This window comes from Elgaria multicarinata, chromosome 2, assembly GCF_023053635.1.
Source record: "Elgaria multicarinata webbii isolate HBS135686 ecotype San Diego chromosome 2, rElgMul1.1.pri, whole genome shotgun sequence".
Classification (NCBI taxonomy): domain Eukaryota; kingdom Metazoa; phylum Chordata; class Lepidosauria; order Squamata; family Anguidae; genus Elgaria; species Elgaria multicarinata.
Window position 1 is genome coordinate 130,494,587 of NC_086172.1, and position 22,182 is coordinate 130,516,768.

General features: G+C 43.8%; 1 protein-coding gene across 1 annotated transcript in view; it reads left to right on the forward strand.

Moving 5' to 3' along the window:
• Window positions 1–22,182, forward strand: part of LTK (leukocyte receptor tyrosine kinase) — an 86,682-nt gene that overhangs the window by 19,066 nt on the left and 45,434 nt on the right. The window contains exons 6-11 of the mRNA XM_063118458.1: window positions 1,779–1,916; window positions 2,905–3,054; window positions 4,889–4,989; window positions 7,566–7,732; window positions 11,988–12,082; window positions 16,688–16,789. Coding sequence (XP_062974528.1) covers window positions 1,779–1,916; window positions 2,905–3,054; window positions 4,889–4,989; window positions 7,566–7,732; window positions 11,988–12,082; window positions 16,688–16,789 — 753 coding nt within the window. The remainder of the gene's footprint in view (window positions 1–1,778; window positions 1,917–2,904; window positions 3,055–4,888; window positions 4,990–7,565; window positions 7,733–11,987; window positions 12,083–16,687; window positions 16,790–22,182) is intronic.

A 22,182-nucleotide genomic window follows, 5' to 3' on the forward strand; every position in this document is an offset into this window, starting at 1 on the left:
AAATGGTCTGCAAGTTAGTGTGGTATAGTAATTAGAGTATTGGATTGGGAGTTGGGAGATCCAGGTTCTATTCCCCACTCTGCCATGAAGCTCACTTGGTAACTTTGGGCCATTCACTGCCTCTCAGCTTTACATACCTCACTGGGCGGCTGTCTTGATGTCTTCTTTGCCTCAGGGCGGCTCCGAATCTGTGCAGCATCAGTTAGATGATGCAGCCACAGATTCGAAGCTACCCTGGGGCAAAGAGCCAAAAATGCGTGGCTGAAAAGTTGGGGACTTAGCCTGACTTTTCCAGCCAGAGTAAGGGAAGCCCGGCTCTTCTGCAGGCCTGTCCATGCTCCGGAGCTGCTCCAGGGTTGTTCGTGGCAGATGGTGACCCCTGTGTGGTCGCTGTCTGCCGGGGGGAGGGGGGGGGAGGCCGGCCGGCAAGCAGAATGGATGCCGGAATGCCCCATGCTACCTTGGTGTGGGGATTATCTGGCGTAACCCCTCAGGAATAAAAGCACAAGGTTTTGAGGGAATGCGGAGCAGAGGAGGAGGAGGATCATGTATGCTGCCTTGGGCTCCTTGGAGGAAAGATGGGATATAAAGATAAATAAAATAAAATAAACTTTATAACACTGTCTTCCTTGTTAGCACCAGAGTGGGAGGCAATGCAAACCCATGTGCTCTTAACCTTTTTGTTTCTAATAAGGCTCAGTGTCCCACAGAATAAAATCAATCAGGGGGTCACATGGCATTAATTAATTGTATTGTATGCTCTTAATTGTATCATAAATATCATAAACAAATAAAGACTAATGTTTAGGAAGATTGTGCTGAGGTACCTTCTCCCTGAATCTCTGGCTACTCAAACTGTGATCTGCTATCCAACAGAAACAAGACTATAATTATCCCTAGAGAAGGAGGCAGGTGAAGACATATACCTGCTCCTTCTGTCAGGGAATATTTCCACTGGAGCTCGAAAGGTGCAGGGTAGGGTTGGACACCGTTGTTGAAATGTGCTCAGAGTGCCTACGAGCAGTGTCTCCCAACTGGCCACTCTCCTCAGTGGCCCTTCCCCTGGTGGGAGGAGCTGGAGGTGGATGAAATTAAATGGGGGCCTGGATCTAGGTTCCCCACCCCTGCATGAAATGTAAATTATCAGTTTCATGTATGAATCAGCCATCACAGATTCATTACTGCTTTCCGTGTCAACACAACCAAAGTCTTTTTGAACAGTTTCCCACTCAGTGCAGAGCCAGGGGATGACAAAAATGTGAAATGTTTTTGTATTTGCTCTTCTTGAACATTAGCTGTGCTTCCTGGTATTTATGATACAATTGTTGCTAGAGTTCCAGTAGACTGGGAGAGATCTGAGCACCTCAATCCCATGCCTAAAATGCAGGACTCCTTCTGTATACAGATTTTCTTTACCAACCATGCAGCCTTCGAGCTCTGTATATGTAAAAAAATCCAACATTAACTGTGGATGTATCCATCCTTGCAGCTTAGATTTGGTTGAAGTTATTTACACAAAGTAAATAACTGCAATTGATCTTTTCATGCTTTTTCAAGAATTCACTCTTGTGTACATCTCAATCAATGTATCCTTGCCATCTCCTTCCACTGCCATGTGTGTAAAGGGGAGAGGACGTCACAATGGGCCTATCATCACTTTGTTCTAGGCATTCTTATGCTGCCTTGGGTATCCTGTATATAGGCAGGATATAAATTGAATCAATAATAATAATAATAATAATAATAATAATAATAATAATAAATGTGATTCACTTTAGGCAAAGAAGGTCCTCATCTTTCCAAATATGACAAGAGTTCAACTGTCCCCTGCACACATGGGCGCTGTGTCAGCCACCTGCACATCTGTAATTTCAACACAGATTGCCCCACCAAAGAAGATGATGAATCTGTCTGTGGTAAGTATGATTCTATCTACCTCATATGCTCTTGCGATGGGTTCTCACTCATCAACTTTGTTGCATGAGAATTTTGATCCCATTCCCTCCAGCCTTACTCATCCCCTAAAGGCAGCAAAGGAAACTAGCTATGGTAGAAGAAAAGCAGATATTGCTTGACCCTGTCATAAGAACATAAGAAGAGCCCTGCTGGATCAGACCAAAGGTCCATCTAGTCCAGCATTCTGTTCACACAGTGGCCAACCAACTACTCACGGGAAACTTACAAGCAGGACATGAGTGCAACAGCACCCTTCTGCCCATGTTCCCCAGAAACTGGTGTACATAGTCATACTGCCTCTGATACTAGAGGTAGTATATAACCAGTGAAAGGCCCCTAAGTCCTTGCAGCCACCACCTGAAGGGTCTATAGCTGAAGCTCTCCCCTCTCCATATCCAATACCAGAGTCCTGCTCCCCAGAAAGAAGTCATGAGATAGTTTCCTCCTTTTGGCAGGACTGTGTTTTGGAGAGCTGTTGTTGTTGTTAAAAATAATAATCTTGTTTTTACTGTAATCTGCCTTGGGGGCCTTGCTAAAAACAAGACAGTAGGATAACTTGGTTGTAGCACTGCATAGAGAATGAGATGAAATAAGACCTTAAATAACCCCTTTGTAGAAATGTAAGTCGTACCTGCTTTTGTTTTCTAACCAAACTCAACAAGAGAAACCATAGCTCAGTGTACAACACACATGAAACCTGTTCAGACGACATGCTAAGCCACTTTGGTTAAGCATTTTGAGCTAAATATTATAGCTTACCGTGTCATGTGAACGATTCCTAGCCATGGTAGCTACATAACCACGGTTTAAACACACTCAATAAACATTTACTGCAAATGGATTAGTGGCCTAACCGTGGCTTAGTGTGTTGTCTGAACAGGGCCATCCTGCTTTGTTTCTTAATGAGACTTCTATTTCTCTCCACTACCACCCCTCTTTTCCTTGCAGACAGTCTACCAGAAGGGGCACATTGTTCTTTTGAGGAAGGTCCCTGTGGCTGGATGTTGGAGGGCAATGTGATTTTTTCCTGGAGTATTACTGGCTTTTCAAAAGTGCATGAAGACCAGCTTGGAGGAAATGCCTTACACACCACTAGAGGTAAGTTCCATATTTGCCCTCTTCCATGCATGGGTGGAGCTTTGGCTGGCCTCACTACTTCCCCAGGGGCACTCCCACACATCGTACTCAGGGCGCTTCCATCCGCCCCCAGTGCACCCCGAAAACGATCGTGTAACTTGCCTGTAAAAGAGACGAGGAAGAGGTGTCCTTGCCGGCGGCGCCGGCGCCACTGCCACCCACCTCCCTCTTCGACGGCCGGGACGGAGAGCTCGGCGGAAGAAGGCGGGGTGGAGAGCGGCTCTCCACCCCGCCTTCTTCTGCCGAGCTCTCTGAGCCGGCCGGCGAGGAGGGAGGTGGGTGGCGCCGGCACCGCTGGCAAGGACGCCTCTTCCTCGTCTCTTTTACAGGCAAGTTACACGATCGTTTTCGGGGTGCACTGGGGGCGGATGGAAGCGCCCTGAGTATGACGTGTGGGAGTGCCCCTGGAAGTAATTGTAGCATTTCCAAAGGCGGTGGGAGCTGGCAGTCACGGGCAGCTAATGAGGCCAGGCCACAAACAGAAAAATGTACTACGTACAACACCAAAGAGAAAAATATAAAACTTATCATGGACAAAAGGAAGGGGTGGTGGAAGGAGGAGAAGACAAGGAGTCCTGTGTGTGAAGCCATACAACAGGAAGGCAGGCTGGCTTTGTTTTGAAAGACTAATTGAGCCTAGGGCTCTATATGAGAAAAGCATCAGCCTCCATGATGAGACAGCTATCTTTAAAGCCAAGCTGGATTATTATTATTATTATTTTAGCTTTTTCAAAGAGCTGAGAGACTAAATTATCTTTGAAAGGCATTATCTTTAATAGCTTATCACACCAATGTTAGCTAGATTATGTAAATAGCTGGTGTTCAAAGCTTGATTTTTGGCCATGTTCTTAGAGGTCAAGCTCCATATGAAAGGTTATGAGTATGCAACATATTTATTTAATTATTTCGTTTATAACCTGCCTTTGTTATCCAAGGAACTCAAGGCAGCCTATATAATCCTCCTCCTTTTCATTTTTATCCTCACAACAACAACCTTGTGAGGTAAATTGGGCTGAGAATCTGGGACTGGCCCAAAGTCACCCAGTGAGCTTCCATGGCTCAGTGGGGACTAGAACCTGGATCTCCTGATTCCCAGCCCTACACTCTAACCACTACACCACACTGGGTCTACAGTGATTCCTGGCAGTCTCAGCCTCTCTCACCTCCAAAGCAACTGTGTTTTTAGATAATGTTTGGAGGCCACCACTAAGATCAGTAAGGACTTCTCAGTGGTGGCTCTTACCATATGGAAAAGATACACCTCTGGCCCCATCTACAGCCGCTCATCTATTCTCTTTGGTTTTTAATTGAAAGTTGTTTTGGTATTTGCTGCTGAAATTATATAGTATTCAAATTTGTAATTGGTTTTTTTAATTGTTTATGTTTAATGATACTTTATGAATGTGATGCTGAATTGTACTGTTTTTACTTAAGAAGACAATGGTCTTGAAAGCTGCCTAAGAAATAAATAAATGAAATCAATAAATACAATACTTTATTTGGATCTTACTTGGGGTATGAACCTAAGTTACTGCGAAGACTGTGTCATCAGGTGTCTCCAAGGGAGGCCATGCAATAAGAGTTGAACTCACTCTAGCATGTGGAAGACTATTCAATCCATAGAGAATGGGTGCTCTTGACCATCAAATAATGCATCATTTGGTGCTGAAATGGCTTGGGAAGCTGATGGTCCCACTAGCAGTCAATGGCAAATCTTAGGTCTAATTTGCTGAGAGTTCCACCAGAGTGCAGACCCAAATCCACCACTGAAATCCATTTAAAACTTCTTTTCCAGGTCACTTTTTGTATCTGCGCGTAGATAGCAATCTCACAGGTGGTGTTGCTAGGGCATACAGCACGAGTCTCCCAGCCAGTCTCACCAGTGAAACCTATCAGGTACGTTGTTTCTCCTTCTTATGGAATTAATCTTGAACACTGCAATTGGAGGAAAACACAGTCACGGACAGTGCTGTGGCAATTCCTAATTGGTTAGCCACAGATGTTAATATGAAAGCTACCCCTCACCCCAGTCAGCGTCTTCCAAATATGGAGACAGTCAACACACACACACACACACACCATTGATGCCTGAAAAACAGTCAGATAATTTTGGAGACATTAGAAGCTCTGATTGGACATGTCTCCGTTCTGATATTAATTGAAGGGTTTGGAAGCAGCCAATCTCTGCTCTGGAAGATTGAATGCTCCGCAGATGATCGCGGTTACCAGATAATTCCAGGGCAGAGCGCACACCCCTAGTAGGATGCCCATTTCATTCCTCCCTTTGTGCTCAAGGCAAACAAACAAAAAATCCTGTTTTATCCAAACCAGGAAGCTATGGCTACTAGCTTTGGAATAAGGCAGGATATTAAATCAGTCTCAAAACATGGTTTAGTATCCTAGCTAGTCCCAAAGCTGTCCTAATTTGGACAAAATGGAAAACTATGGTTAATTCGAAGTTTCCTGGTTTGTTTTGCTCACGTCGCAAAATGTTCATTCATATTTCAGCTTAGTGAGCTTAGTTTACTGACAGGAACATCTGAACTCAGCCATAGTCTTGGTAGTATGGCAAAACCAAAAGTTGATAATAAAGTGAGGGGGAAACAATCCCCTTTTAATCTCTGGAAATGAATTTCTGTTCAGATTGTATCAAGACATGATACTTTCTGCATGTTGGGGTTACTGTGATAAACACACAGAGAACTGGCACTAGTCCGATAAGCTGTATGCAGCCAGCCAGCCTTTTCCCCAGCCCGGATCACAGTGAGCATTTCAAACGAGTGATTGTTAGCACGCTTGTGACTGGCCACTCAGGGAAGTTTGCAAGTAATTTTGATGATGTTGTGAGTCTCCTGTGCTTCACTCGCTCCTTTTCCCAGTTAATCTGTTTAAAAATAAACCTTGGAAAACCTGGATTCTTCTGAAATATGTAATAATAATAATAATAATAATAATAATAACAATAATAATAATAATAATAATTTATTTCTTACCCGCCTCTCCATTTTGATTGAGGCGGGGAATGACAGTAAATATAAAATACATAAAACTGAATTAAAACATAATATACATTGTTAAAACATCCTAAAACATTTTAGAAACATCCTAAAGATTTGTCAAGGTTTCCTACCATGTGCAGTCCAAGTTGTGCTATAAAATGCCCACTTTGTGCACATACATCCATGTAAGTGATGTATAAACTGACAAGATCCCACAGTTTTCCAGATTTGCACGAGCATGGGGTGTGCTCCTATATTCATGCATATTGGCTCTAGAGAACTGTGTATACAACTCATATATTACTTCCTCCATGCAGCTGAATTCAGGAACTGCTCTGTCTGGGTGATTTTAACATGTGTAAACACTTTATCCTAAACTCCCAATTTTCAATCCCAATTTACACACCCTTACAGTGCCTGCTGTCAGCCACACGGAGAAAGTAATATATGGATCAAGGAAAATGCACAGCTCTCTGGAGCTGATGTGCATGAGTGTGGAATCGATTTGTTTTACTTCCCATACTTGCATGAAGCACTATCTGAAAACTATGTAATCTTGTCAGCCTATACATTACTTCCTCCCCATAGTTGTGGCCCTAGGTCAAGAATGGGCAACCTCCAGCCTGTGGGCCTGATCCAGCCTGAAGAGGTTCCCCATCCAGCCCGTGGATACCTTCTGGAGAAATCTCAGGTTGTCTCTGATTGGAGATTGAAGATAACAGCAGGGATCCCCCTGCATGCGAGTAGGCCTAGGACCAGTAGAGTCTGGTATCTCCAGTTTTGAAGGGGTGATAATGTCATACTGTGTTTTAGTTAGAACCAGCCAGAACTCTAAAGGAGTTATCCATGTGCTGAACCCATTTTAGGAATAGGGTTCAGCACTTTGGATACCTCCTTTGGGGTTCTAGTAAGAACCCCGAGCAGATTCACTGACCCAGTGAAATAGGAGCCACCAGCCTCCACTGCCTAGGACCTCTCTCTATTATTATTATTATTATTATTATTATTATTATTATTATTATTATTACACCCCATAGCCAAAGCTATCTGGGCCGTTTACATAAGATTAAAACACTTAAAAACAATGTACAAAATTTAAAACTACAAAAATATACAACATGCACAGAAACAGACATTTAAAACAACTATAAACAGCTTTAAAAACAAATCTAGGATCAGTAAAGCGCATCACATATTACTAAATGCCTGGGAAAAGAGAAAAGTTTTAACTTGGTGCCAAAAAGACATCAACGTTGGCACCATGCAGACCTCATTGGGGAGATCATTCCATAATTGGGGGGGGGGGCACCACAGAAAAGGCCCTCTCCCTTGTTGCTGTCCTCCAAGCTTCCCTCAGAGTAAGCACCTTGATATACAAATCAAGCAGATAGTCTTCAAATGTGATACACAGATCAGGGAAAAAAATCTTACTGAAAGTTCCGCTCTTTATTTTGCCTTTGTCCCTCACTTTAGGTCCAATTTTCAGTGTACATTTTTGGCAGTTACAATGGCACCGTATCGCTCATTGTTCAAGAAGAGGCAGAGGGAATCCATGCCACACCAGTGGTGTGGGAAAGAACAGGAAGCTGGAGTGATCACTGGTTTCTCATAAGTGTAGAAATGCCAAGGCTTCAGAACAAGTAAGCATACTATCTGGTGTATTCGTTATGAACATAACTTAAAATTCGGCTGTTGGGCGGTATAAAAATGTAATAAATAAATAATAAATAAATAAAATAAAATATATTGCATCGTCAGTGTGCAAGACACTTTCCAAAGCAATGATGAAAAGAAAGGTCCCTGCCCTAAGAAGCTTACAATCCAAACTTTGACACTCAAGCGACTGCAGAGAAGAATGTGCTTTCAGTTCAGTGAAATACATTAAGGCTTAGTAAGGATTACGAGGTTGTGTCAAAGACTTCACACACAATCAAGGTGTGTTTTGAGAAGGGTTTTTGAAGGAAGAGAGGGGGAGAGGGTGGTCCAGGCATAAGGGGCAACAAGAGTAAATAGGTGTGTTGGATGGTGCTTGATGGAGGGAGACAAACATCAAGGGGCTGAGTGTGATAAAGTTAAGAACATAAGAAGAGCCCTGCTGGATCAGACCGAGGGTCCATCTAGTCCAGCGCTCTGTTCACACAGTGGCCAACCAAATGTCAGCCAGGGACCAACAAAGCAGGACATGGTGCAACAGCACCCTCCTGCCCGTGTTCCCCAGCAACTGGTGCACACAGGCTTACTGCCTCGGATACTGGAGGTAGCACATAGCCATCAGGGCTAGTAGCCATTGATAGCCTTCTCCTCCTTCAAGTTGCCTTGAAGATAGCACTGGAAGGCATGCTTGCTCAGGGCCGGTGCCAGGCTTTTTTGTGCCCTAGGCAAGGTGAGCTGCTTTCACACACCACACACCACCATATCCCCACCCCACCCCAGGTAGGCGGAGACAGGTTACCTGTCCCTCGCCTGAAGTCCTCCTGGCTTGGTGGGATATTGCGGTGGGGTGGGCGGGCAGTTCCAATTCTGTCCATTCGCCACCCCAGCGTCCCGGCTTGGCTTTGGCTGGGAGGGCCCAGCCAAAGCCAAGCTGGGAAGCTGGGGGAGGGCAGTCAGACGGCTCCACGTTCTGACTTTCGGCGCGCACTGGACGTCAGAATGTGGAGCCATCCGCCCCCGCCCCCCAGTGTCCCGGGTTGGCTTTGGCTGCTGGGCGGGCGCCCAGCTGAAGCCAAGCCAGGGACGCTGGGGGGCGGGGCGGAAGGCTTCGGAACGGCGCGCCCAAAAGCTGCCCTCACTCAGCCAGAGCGGCTCTGGGAGTGGGAGGATGACTTCCGGGTGCTCCTTTCGGCGCCCCCTTACCTTGGCGCTCTAGGCGGCCGCCTAACTGGCCTCTATGGAAGCGCCGGCCCTGTGCTTGGTGGAGGGAGGGAGGAATATTAAACTATGAATGTATGTGGTGTTTGAAGGAGGACTGGCAATCTTTAGCTCCTCAAATGAGAGGTGGGGAAGGGACTGAAAGAGGAGACCCAGGTGGGAGCTAGAAGGAAGCCTGCCAAAAGTGTGAGAGATGGGGGCTGCCAGCCAGTGTTCGTAGGTTATTTGTGCAGAACCCTGTGTTGTTTTTGTGGAATGGATATCTTTTTGGCCTTTTATGTAGTACATTTTTTATTCCTGTGTTAGGCTTTATTCTCTTTCCTGTTTAGTTCCTATTGGATTAGGTCAGTTTATTTGTATTATTTTATTCAGTACAATATTTGTGATTTGTGGTTATTTGTGATTGTTCTTTTTATGTTTTTTGGAATTATACTATTTATTGTTATTCATTTAATATGTTGTGAGCCACTCTCAGCACAATCTTCTGGGAAAGTGGTATACAATAAACGATAATTTTAGAACTTTAGAAATCGGGGTTGATGCATCTACAGTGATATACAGAGAGGTGCCACTGAAGTTCTTCTGAGACAGGCTCACATACAAATAGGGATTTATAGAAGCTAGGGATGGGCAATTCTGTCAATTTCTTTTCCTTTGAAGTTTCTCATTTTCTAATCTTACTTTTTAAAAAGAAGTTTGCATGAAGATTCGTAAGCATTTTAAAGCACATTTCTCCTAATAAATTACGCATGTATGCGTTTTTGCCTAGTGCACACATTTTTGCAAGCAGTTTTCTTAACATAACCCCTTTGGGAAATGTTATTTTCGCTAATATTTGAATGCCTTTTTTGACTGGAGAAGGCCATTGAAAAATCCAGGGAAGTGCAAATTTTGAAGGATAACTGGGTTGGTTCACATGGGTGGTTCAAAAGTGAGAAATTAGGTAAATTCACATTAAATGTGAACCTAACTCATTTGTCCCCCATCCCTAATAAAAACCCACCTCTAATGGGAGGCAATCTTTTAAAGCTTCTGAGTTTTTCTTCATCCCAGATCAAAATCACCATTTCCCCCTCCCCCTTGACACTTAGCACCATGAGCAAGGAGTTGGACTGAGCAGGGGGTTGGACTCGATGGCCTTGTAGGCCCCTTCCAACTCTGCTGTTCTATGATTCTATGATATGTTTGCCTCTTTTCAAACCCTCTGCCCCAGCACCTGTAGGGTGCCTTTTGCAGAGGGTAAAACAATTTGCTAAAAGGACTCCTGTTTTGGCTCTGCCCCTTCAATGGGTATATTTATGTTGATTATTTTATGGGGTATCTTGAAATGTGTGCAGTTGGGATAGAGAGGTTCAAAACCATAGACCCTCTCCCATCCTTTCTAAGGTCTGCTGGCTATTGAAGTGTGAGATTAAATACGCCTCATAAAATACCTCACATAAATGTATTTGGTCATATTAAGAAATGCTTCTTGAGTTTCACTCTATTATGAGTTGGATGTTCTGGCCTGTTAGATTTTATTCACGGAGAGCTTTTTCCCATAAGAAGTCCCAGCCTGTTGGGCTTGCCCAGTTTTTGTCGAGTGTGTATATATTCTCTCTCTCTCCTCTGTTTAGAACAAGACTGCTTCCTAGTTGGATAATACATTAAGCAGCACTAGCACTTCTTATCAATGGAGCATTCCCTCATAAATCACTGGTGGCATCATCCTCACTAACAGATACAAGTCTGCTGTGCTGAGTAGTTTCAATATTCTCCAAGGGTATTACGTATTTAAGGATCTGTGTCTGTTTATGATCCTAATCAAAAACTGTTCAGCTCTCTCTTCATTAGGAAGGGGACTTATTTTTAGCCATTCTGAATCAGCAGTGTGCACAATTGTGTCTTTATTTGGTGCATTATTGATCTTGCTGTCCTCCTAGATAAACAAGTTAATGTGCAGACCTTGACCTAGGACTATTGCTGTGGCTACTGCAGCTATTTAGAGGATATTGACTCCTTCCTGTGTACTAGTTTGCGTTACTGACCACAAATGTGAGCAAATACTAAAGCCCTATGCAGGTGTTTGCCTGCTCACATGTAGAGCTAAACTGTGTAGGGGGACATGGGCGTGCCAAGAGCAAAGAAAGGTGGAGTCTTTAACAAACAACCATGTAATACTAAACAAAAAGTTAAGGATATATATACAGTAGAACAATAGTATTTAATGTACAAGAAAAAAGTTAAGATTAACAATAGTATTGCATTAAAAGTGCAATAGCATATTGTACAAAAACAAATGTCTAGCCTGTAAGCCTCACCACAATCATCACTGCATGCCTGGCTTGCGACTAGGGCTTTGCATGTTGTTGGGCCTGAAGATTTTAATAGGGCTCTGGAATCACATTCAGCTGAACACAGTTACAGAATTTCTATGACTGCAAACCCTGCCTTATCATGGTTTCTGATCATGGGAACTCTGTAATGGTGTTCAGCTGAACGAGATTACACAACCCTATACAAACCTTTGGGCTCAGCGTACCAAGGTCTACATGGAAGCCGGGTGTGCGGAGATGTTGGGGTGGGGCTTACATGCACACCCATGTACCCCTACACAGTTTAGCTCACCACACAAGCAGGCGAATAGCTGCATAGGGCTTCTGTCACTTTCAAGTATGGGTCCTTTTGATGATTTCATCTAATTCTGTTGACCTCTACTTTGTGATAGGAAAATTCAGGGCTTTCAAGTATTCCCCCCACCCTCCGGTGCTTAATTTACTGGTTAATTCTACCACATGGAACCAGTGAAATGCAAACAATGTATGGAACATGCTTATTTTTCAAGTAATTTGTATGATTTGTAGCTTTCATTTGTGAGGGGCTTATCCTTATGCAACACTTGAGCAACCCTAAAGAAGTAATCTGAAGTCGCTAACTTTTTGGCACATCTGATTCAGTCTACTGTCATATATTGGTTGTAAATGTTTTAATGAATTTACTCTTTGTCTGACTCTCTCCTTCTCCAATGTCTGCTTCCTTAAAAAGCTTTTACCTGCAGCTCCTGGCCTCTTGGGGCTGGAATTCCCAAGCTGACATTGCTGTGGACAATATTACATTTGGTCTCGATTGCTTTTCTGATGGTGAGTTTCTTCAAATTGAGAAAACTTTGAAATTATTATTATTATTATTATTATTATTATTATTATTATTATTATTATTTTCTTGGTTTCCTTTCTTTTAACCACTCCCAGATGACTAAAAATAAACTTATTAAAATATACAATATATAAAACAGCTAAAATTATTCTTAAACATCAGTACAGACCACAGCGAAAACAACTGTTGCATAAAAAGCCCATCCTATGCCTTTAAATGCCTGGAAGTTGAGGAAATTGTTGATTGGTGCTGAAAAGATTACCATGTTGGGGCCATGCAGGCCTCACAGTCAGGGAGCCACCACTGAAAAGCCTTCTCCCTTGATGCCAATTTCCAAACTGCCTTCAGAGGAGGCACTCGGAGGTGGACCTCAGATGTTGATTGTAGTATACCAGTAGGTTCATACCAAGAGAGGTGCTCTGCCAGCATGCCAGGAATTCAAGTAATCTCTATTATGTTTATATTCTCAGCATACAAGAGAAAGTGGTTTGATAGTTTTTGCTAGAGATAGATGAATCTGTCAAATTCAGTTTCTTGCAGTTTCTCATTTTTCCAGTCTTAAGTTTGGTTTGTTCTAAACTTTGAGAATTTTTTCAAAGTTTGCATGAAAATCTGTACATATTTTTGTGCAAATTTCTTCTAATATTGTATGCAAAATTGCCTAATGTACACAGTTTTGGCAATCTATTCGGGAAAGTGTGCATTTTGAAGGATAATTGAGTTTCAATTCATGTATTGCTTCAAAAGTGCGGGATTAGGTAAGTTCACATCAAAATAGGACGGGAGATGTAGTTCAACACCTCTGGGGGAGGCTGCCATAGAGCAACTACTGTTGGAGGCAAGTCGCTCAAGACCGGGCAGCTAAGCCTGATGCAATTATGTAGACTTAGCAGGACCCCTTCTAGCTGCCCAAATCATCTGATCTGGCTGGGCTAACAAGCTGCAGTTCAATCTGGCTCAGAGCACCAAAAAAGAGCAGTGGTCAAACACCTGTTTTGCCAGCACAAGTTCCCAGGCCCTGTCCACAGGCTGTCCTGTTAAAAAGAAGAAGGAAAGCATTGGGTAGTAGAGGATAGGAAAGTTCTCTGAGATTTTGGAAAGTTCGGGCATGAGGGAGGGAGGGGGGAGGATCATGGACTTACCTGCTTCCACGATCCTCACCCAGCGTCCAAACGGCAGCGCAACATCCCAGAAGGAAAGAGGGACCATTTTTTAAAAACAAAGGAGAAGAACACAATTGCGCTACACCAAAAAAGTGAGGTTGTTTTTAAAAACAACAACAACCCGAACCCGCTCCCCACCTCCTCACCCCTGATGGGCATGGACTGCCCCTGCACAGCTCCATGTCCATTTTAAGAGCCCCTCTACTCATGGGGAGGAAGGGCTGACCTGGGAGCAGCGGCCACACGGCCCGTGCTCTTCAGGATGGTCCCAGGACCACCGAAAACTTGGCTTTTCTGCGGTCCCAGATATTTCATTTCATTTCATTTATTGCATTTTTATACCGCTCAATAGCCGAAGCTCTCTGGGTGGTTTACAAAAATTAGAACTACAACAATATTTAACAATGTACTAATCAACAACATCACAATAATACTCAAAAATATACTAAATACAAGTTCACAGCAAAACAAACCAGATAAGAAGATAAAAGGAAAAGAAAGCTTGGTTCGAACAGCATTTCTCCCCCTGAAACAGCGCCTCCCTTCAGCTCCAGCCTTGCTTTTAAAGTCTCCAGGTTGGGGGGGAGGGGAGCAGGTGGAATAGCTCACCCTTGGTGGAACAGCATTTCTCCCCCTGAAGCAGATAACCCTGGGAAAGTCCCTGGTCGTATTGGGTTTCCCCCGGGATCCCCTATGCGTCATTTGGGCTCACAGGGACAATCCAGGGACTACTCTGGGATATAGGGCTGGTGTAGACATGCCCCTGGTGTCAGTCAGAATAAACAATACTGGACTAGATGGACAAATAGTCTAATTTGCTGTAGGCACCTTCCTATGGCTCCTAGGTTCAAGCCCACTGGCGCTTTACAAAGGAGGTGACAAATGTAACTTGAAGAACTGAAGTGTGTATGTGCTACCAGGAGCTTTAAAGGTCATCTCCAGCATCTCCCCAAAAGGAAAAATAGGAACTCGGATTTTCCAGGAGAGGTACCAGAAAATAGGAACTGTCCCTAGTAACTGCTAAAGATAGAGCGCAATCCTATGCATGTTTAGACAGAAAAAGACTGTATAGCTCTGAGCGTTCCCAGCCAGCCTTAGTGTGTATGTTGTTGGTTTTTGACACTCCGTACAAGCTAAGGATCCATGGTTCTCAAAACACCCAAGTTTGTAACTGTTACTTGAATTCCTGTAAGCTGGCATTGTCTTTCCTCTGAATACAAGCCATTTCATTCATCATCTCATCCTTTTAATTCAATTAGGTCTTGGAGAAGCCCAGCAGCTCTGTTTGGCTTTCAGTAAATAAAATTACATCCCCCTTTGCCAGGAGAGGTTTTGGGTGTCATGATAGAGCCAATTAACGAGCAGGCAAAGAGGTTATGCTGGAAACTTAGCGGAAGAGAGTAGTGGGGAAGGGGAGAGAAAGGAAGGAAAGCAGGAAGGAAAGCAAAATTTACTTCTTGCTCAGATGGAAATGCTAATTTCCTCGAGTTCCGGATGTTCAGTTCACAACCATTGTCTTCAAAATGAGATGCAGGAAGTATGTGTGTGTGTGTGTGTGTGTGTGTGTGTTGAAAAGGGTGGGGTATAGAGATCCACATACATGGATGGGCTTGAAATGTTGTCTCTGGAACTGTCGGGCAGAGGATGAAACTCCACTGTCACAGCACCAGGCAACATGCTTGTGAAAATAGGCTGTGGTCAGCCTATGCTCATCATGAAAGGCAAGGCACGCTGTTTCTTCGGATTGATTCTCATTCTCTGTTTAAAACCCCACAATTCTAAGAATTCATCATGAGCGTGGGTAACACAGTCCCCAGCAGGGGCCAGGAATATTTTGTTCTCTGTGAGCAAGACAGAGAACCCATAAGGATGTGGGGCTATTTAGGAACAGCCCCTCCAGGAACCTTTTCCAGGTGAAATTGGGGTTAAAATGCTTTAAATAAATAAACCCCATAAGAAACATAATGCGTGAGGATTTGGGGCTGTTTAGGAAACGGAGGAAAGGCTGTTTGTTTGGAGAAGAAGAACTGCCTGAGGACAGCCGGTTGGGCTGCTGCTGCATTACAGACAGAACCAGAAATACAGACGAAGGCAGTGTTCTGAAGAGTGATCCACATCCTGTGAAAGTGACTGAGTTTATTGTGCATCTCTGGATATCAGCAGCTGAGCTGAAAGGAGTTCATGACCTTGAGCTTCCTAAGAAATTCATTTGAAAGCCAAGAAGACCAAGAGCCTCTTTGTGCTCAGTGTAAAGTCACTTTATTTGGTTTTCCTTTCATCCAGATAGTTTATTTTACATTAATTTCACTTCTTGTCATAGTTGGTGGCCTGATAGCCCTACTGGAAAAGCTAGCTTTCATTGGCCACAGCTTAGATACAGTATGAGAACTGAGAACTGTGCAGCACAAGTATCTTTTACTATCACCGACCTGTGTGGGGAATTTTACAGGGATTCGGTGCACATTTCATGCATCTCCAGGGGCTGTCTTCACGACGTCGAGTTGGCACTGCCTCTCTCAGAAACTCCACGGTTTTCCTCTCCTGTCGGGAAGGAGTGTGGGGTTTCCAGTGGCCATCCAGGTACCGGAGCCTCCCCACCCTCTTCCTAGTGGAAAGCGACCAATCGCCAGTCACCTTCCACCAAGGACCGGAGTGATGTCAGATGACGGAAGAGCCGTACTGACCTTGATCCCATTGAAAAAGTCAGGGTAACTCCCTGACTTTTTCAGTGCACAGCTTCGCGGGAAAGCCCTGCGGTGGCTGTGAAGCTGCAGCTGCGCCATATAACTGATGCAGCGCAGATCCGCAGCCACCGCAGGGCTCTCCCTGCATAAAGACAGCCCCTTGGCCCCTTCCAGCTGATACATCTATCTGAGACTAAAGTATGAAATATGGTCATGCAATTCATGGGTGCCTATTAGCTATGGCCAGTCACTGGTGATGCATCCCACAGGATCAAGAACTTTAGCCTGTTCTGGTCCCTTATGTGTCTGAACTGTAAGGGGCAACTGCAGAGTCACCTGGTGTGAGGATCTCCCACCACCCTCTTCTTACCATCCTTCTGGTTTAGAAGAGGGTGTAGTTAGAGTACTCATAAGAACTTAAGAAGTGCCATGCTAGATCAGACTGAGGGTCCATCTAGTCCAGCACTCTGTTTACACAGTGGCCAACCAGCTGGTAACCAGGAACCCGCAAGCAGGACATGAGTGCAACAGCACCCTCCTGCCCATGTTCCCCAGCAACTGATGTATATAGGCATACTGCCTCTGATACTGGAGGTAGCATTTAGCCATCAGGACAAGTAGTCATTGATTTCTTGATTTTAGGATGTCTTGATTTTAGGCAAAATGGAGCGGCTGCTTCTTTACCTTAACCCCTTCTTTTTTCTCTTATCTTTTCATCTCACTCATTCTCAAATTCTGGCAGGAAGAAGACAAAGTCATCCTGACGAAAAGCAACACTACCCATGGGAAAGCGATGTACCCAATGAGCATGACTTTAATCCATTGGGAGAGCCCCTTTCTTTAGGTGATTAGTTTACCAGCTGTGTATCCACAGGATGGCTTTATCACTAGCTTACAGCTAAGTTTATCTTTCCATGTTAAGATTAATATGCTCACAATGCTAAATCTTATGTAAGTACTGTTTGAAGAGCTGGCAGTAGATCTAGACATTTGAGATAAACTAGTTTTTCAAGGACAGTGAAGACAGCTCAGGCCTCAGAAACTATTTCTGTCCTCTTGAACAGAAATAGTTGGAAAGAGTGTTGTCATTTTTAATTTGCAGCCTCTTCTATATTTCCTGTAAGAGAATATTAAATAGCCCTGATACTTTCTTCGGCACAAAGGGTTTGGTGGTTGAGGAGATGCAGATTGCTTAAGAGCCTTGTATTTAAGCATTAGTTTGTCCACCAAAGGTGCCCAGGCGTTCCATTCAGGTGAGTCAGCAGGCTGGCAGAGCAAAGATGAAGTGCTCCCATCCTTCCTCTGGCATAGAAACCAAGCAGGCTGCCAGAGGAGGGAAGCCCCTTGCTCTGTGCTTAGTATAGAAATGAAACTCACCTGTGTGAGGGCCCAGAAAATGCCTTCCCCTCCCTCAGCCGCTTACATCTCTTATTATTTATTTACTTATTTAAATCACAGGATGGTGTGAAAAATGTATTAAAATGACAATTTAAAACCAGCAGAAAAGAAAATCAATTGAGCTAGATTAAGAAATGCCTGAGTATGCAGATACGTTTTCAACAAGTGCCTAAACACAGTCAAGAATGGCACCTGCTACACTGCAGTGGGGAGAGACTGTCAAAAATGGTGTCACAACAGATAAGGCCGCCCCCCTGGTTGTCATCAGATGTGCTTGGGTAGGCAATGGGGCAACCATGAGACCCTGATCTGAAGATCTCATTGCTAACATGTCTCCACTCGACTCGGCTATGTGCAGGAGAAGCAGCGCCATTAGAACAGTGGACTCAATGGGCCTTGTGTGCTCATTGCGTACGTCCTCTTTTGAAAGAGGAAGTAACTGAGGAACAAAAACTGGGGCGGAGAAACGACGGTAGGGAGCGTGTTTCCCCCCAGTGCGATGGAGCTTTTACCCCAAACCAGGCACTTTTCTCCCAACCTTGCTGATAGTGGAAGAGGAAAGTGCCTGAAGTGAAGGTGTTATCACACCAGGATGGACAAATCAGTCTATTTCCAGTCTGTGTCAGTTTCACATGTATTTCATCATAACTCCTTTCTGTACAATTTCCACATCAGTCTGTCTTTTAAAAAGCATGAAAATATGCATTTATTTTCATACACCATTTCATAATTCAAATACTCTGTGCATGCAGCTTTCCTTAGTATACACATCTTTGTGTGCAACTTTCCTAATATGCATGTTCTTGCCGTCAGGAACTGCATTGCAAAATCTGGAAAAGTGCATCATCCAAAAGATAAATCCCCGCCCATCTCTAAATTGCAGACACCCCACCCACATTCAACACTCTCCACTTCATACGTAACTGGGACAGACACCTGAAGAATAAATGCAGCTGCCCCAGTCACATCTACTTTGGCTTTTACTAGCAGAGCTATAAAGAAATATTTGTGTAGATAGTATTCTTCTCAGATGCTCAGCAAGAAGTAAGACTTTACTTGGCTTCCAACATTATGACTAATGGCTATGAAGACAGCAGCTTGTATGTGAGCATACTGGATGTATGAACAGTAAACCATCATGCTGTTTTGGTCCTAAAAGGGTCAATACTATTTATTTATTTATTTATTATAAATAATAATAAGGAAGCTGGGGTGGAATCAAGGATTCCCCACACCCACCACTGCCCTACCCTTTTCTTGTTTCATAGGTTTCCTCTGCCCCTCCATGCAACTTCTCATGATTTCCTGTTTAATTGGAGATTAATTCTGGAATTGGAGCATATACCACTTTGCTACCAATTCAGTTCTTCCAGTTAATTCCTGACTTTTCCCCAGCTCTGTGATACTGATGCAAATGAGTGCATTGATAAAACGCTGCAAAAAAACCAATTTTGATGTAGTCATAGGTGTTCTCACGTCGAGATTGCTTTTGCGGTGTTCTGTCAATGCTCACACATACATCATTAGTGTGGAGGATGGGGAGGCACAAAGGACCTGAAAGCTGCAGCAAATTGAGCATGCCCAGCTCATTGAAGAAAAATGTGGGGCTTAAAAAAAAAGGAACAATGGAGAATTCCTGATGCATCAGTTCCAAATCAGAAAAAAGACAAGGTAATTTAAAACTCCAGGGAATATTCCAGCAGTATCCCTACCCTAGAATGCCTGTGCAGGGCCACATCTGAGCAGGGTGAGGGGAAAGGATCCTAGACCTCTCGAGTCAGTAGAATGAAGAGATACATACTATGAGTTGAAGATACATACTATGATTTGAATTTACCCTTATGGTATCTCTGGCTCTTAACACTATTAGGTGTCCCGCAAGCCTATCTTCTGACGGCCAAATTAGACATGTCATTTGGATGAATGGTTTTAAAAACAAATAAATAAATAAATAAATAAATAAATAGCAGATGTGTGTATATGAAGGATGGGCAATGGGCAAAAGGTTAAAGGCCTCACTAGCTACTGCCAGAGTCCTAATCTGGATAGGAGCCTCCTATCCCACCTAAACTTCCTGACTGTTAGAGCAGTACGACAATGGAACCAGTTACCTAGGGAGGTTGTGGCCTCTCCCACACTAGAGGCCTTCAAGAGGCAGCTGGACAACTATCTGTCAGGGATGCTTTAGGGTGGATTCTTGCATTGAGCTGGACTCGATGGCCTTTTAGGCCCCTTCCAACTCTACTATTCTATTATTATTTTTAAAATGTCATTTGCACCGTTGCTAATTCCATGAATGGCATTGCATCTAGTTTGTTCCTCAAACAGATTAATCCATTGTACATGCTTACATTTTGGTGCAGAGCACTTTGTTTTGTTCAAAAGACAGAGCTGTGAACCTAAAGAAAATTCATATAGGCAACCTGCCTCATAGGTGGCTAATTGAAATGAAGACCGCTCCGCATGGCGCCAGTTTTTGCGGTGAAAGTTATTTCACTTACAAAATATGCAAACCCTGTCTTGTTTTGGTTTTTTATAGTTTGCGTTAGCATGTTTTAATTGATGGAACTATTTAAGGAATCCTTTCAAAAGCAATTTTAAATTGATTTTTAAGTGGCCACTTTTGCAGTAGATGGCATGCATGAATCGGACCCTGAATCAGATTACAAATCATACATAATTTTTTGAACAGTTCTACTTTTTGTTTTCTCTTTCAGCCTGAATGCAGAAGTTGAGAACCAGTGTAGAACATTATGCATTATCCCATATGCCAGGCCAATATCCTGCTGTAATCAGTATCATCAGAAAAATGTGTGCAGCCCCATTTGCAAAAAAAAGACTCTTCACTAGCAGCCTGATTGGCAAGTAAATATGAGAGTTAGGAAATGGATCCAACAAGGCACAGCAGGGAAGAAGGATAACTAGGTTGTGCTGGAAGATGAGGCAGGATAGGAAGGAAAGTTAACTTGAGCAAGAACAGAGAAAGCCCTGATCTAAAGCCAGGAAGAATATTCAAGACTGCAGTGTGTCCTAAAGAACGGGGCCATTTGTTCAGTCAGAAAAAATGTCCTGTACTCTGGAGGCTGCTGAAAACCTGATGGCAGGAGGATGGCAGGATGTAGGAGGAGCCTCAGGCCTTGGATCCAAATTTGGCCTTCCTGGGGTCCCAACCCAGCCATTCATAGAATCATAGAATCATAGAATAGCAGAGTTGGAAGGGGCCTACAAGGCCATTGAGTCCAACCCCCTGCTCAGTGCAGGAATCCACCCTGAAGCATCCCTGACAGATGGTTGTCCAGCTGCCTCTTGAAGGCCTCTAGTGTGGGAGAGTCCACAACCTCCCTAGGTAACTGGTTCCATTGTCGTACTGCTCTAACAGTCAGGATGTTTTTCCTGATGTCCAGCCGGAATCTGGCTTCCTTTAACTTGAGCCCGTTATTCCGTGTCCTGCACTCTGGGAGGATCAAGAAGAGATCCTGGCCCTCCTCTGTGTGACAACCTTTTAAGTATTTGAAGAGTGCTATCATGTCTCCCCTCAATCTTCTCTTCTCCAGGCTAAACATGCCCAGTTCTTTCAGTCTCTCTTCATAGGGCTTTGTTTCCAGACCCCTGATCATCCTGGTTGCCCTCCTCTGAACACGCTCCAGCTTGTCTGCATCCTTCTTGAATTGTGGAGCCCAGAACTGGACTGTTCTGTAGATGAGGCCTAACCAGGGCCGAACAGAGAGGAACCAGTACCTCACGCAATTTGGAAGCTATACTTCTATTAATGCAGCCCAAAATAGCATTTGCCCTTCTTGCAGCCATATCGCACTGTTGGCTCATATTCAGCTTGTGATCTACAACAATTCCAAGATCCTTCTCGTTTGTGGTATTGCTGAGCCAAGTATCCCCCATCTTGTAACTGTGCATTTGGTTTCTATTTCCTAAATGTAGAACTTGGCATTTATCTCTATTAAATTTCATTCTGTTGTTTTCAGCCCAGCACTCCAGCCTTGTTGCCTCTTCCCAGTTTGAGAAGGTTCCATTGATAAGTACTCTTTGAGTCTGATTCTGTAGCCAACTGTGAATCCACCTAATAGTTGTTCCATCTAGCCCACTTTTAGCTAGTTTGTTAATCAGAATATCATGGGGCACTTTGTCAAAAGCTTAGCTGAAGTCAAGATATATGACGTCCACAGCATTCCCACAGTCCACAAGGGAGGTTACCCGATCAAAAAATGAGATCAAATTAGTCTGACAGGATTTGTTCCTGACAAATCCATGTTGGCTTCTAGTAATCACTGCATTGATTTCAAGGTGTTTACAGATTGACTTCTTTATAATCTGCTCCAGAATTTTCCCAGGGATGGATGTCAGACTGACTGGTCTGTAGTTCCCAGGTTCCTCCTTTTTGCCCTTTTTGAAGATAGGGACAACGTTAGCCCTCCTCCAGTCATCCGGCACCTCACTCGTCTTCCATGATTTTGCAAAGATAATAGACAAAGGTTCCGAGAGTTCTTCCGCTAGCTCCTTCATTACTCTAGGATGCAGTTCATCAGGCCCTGGAGATTTGAACTCATTCAAGGAAATTAGGTGTTCTTTGACCATTCAGAGTTTCCCAGATGGCCACACCCCTTTTCTCTGACCCCACCCCCAGACCACTACTTGTTTTATGGTTTCCTGACTTTTGTTCAATTCTCCCCATTCAAAAAGGTTGAAATGACTCTCCTAACACTTCATCATTAGCAGAATGAGCTTTAAGCTCAAATAAGCTGGTATTTTAGCCCCACCCCCATTTTATCCAGACCCACCCACCACTAGAACATGACCCCATAGAGTTTCTCCAAAATGGGTATT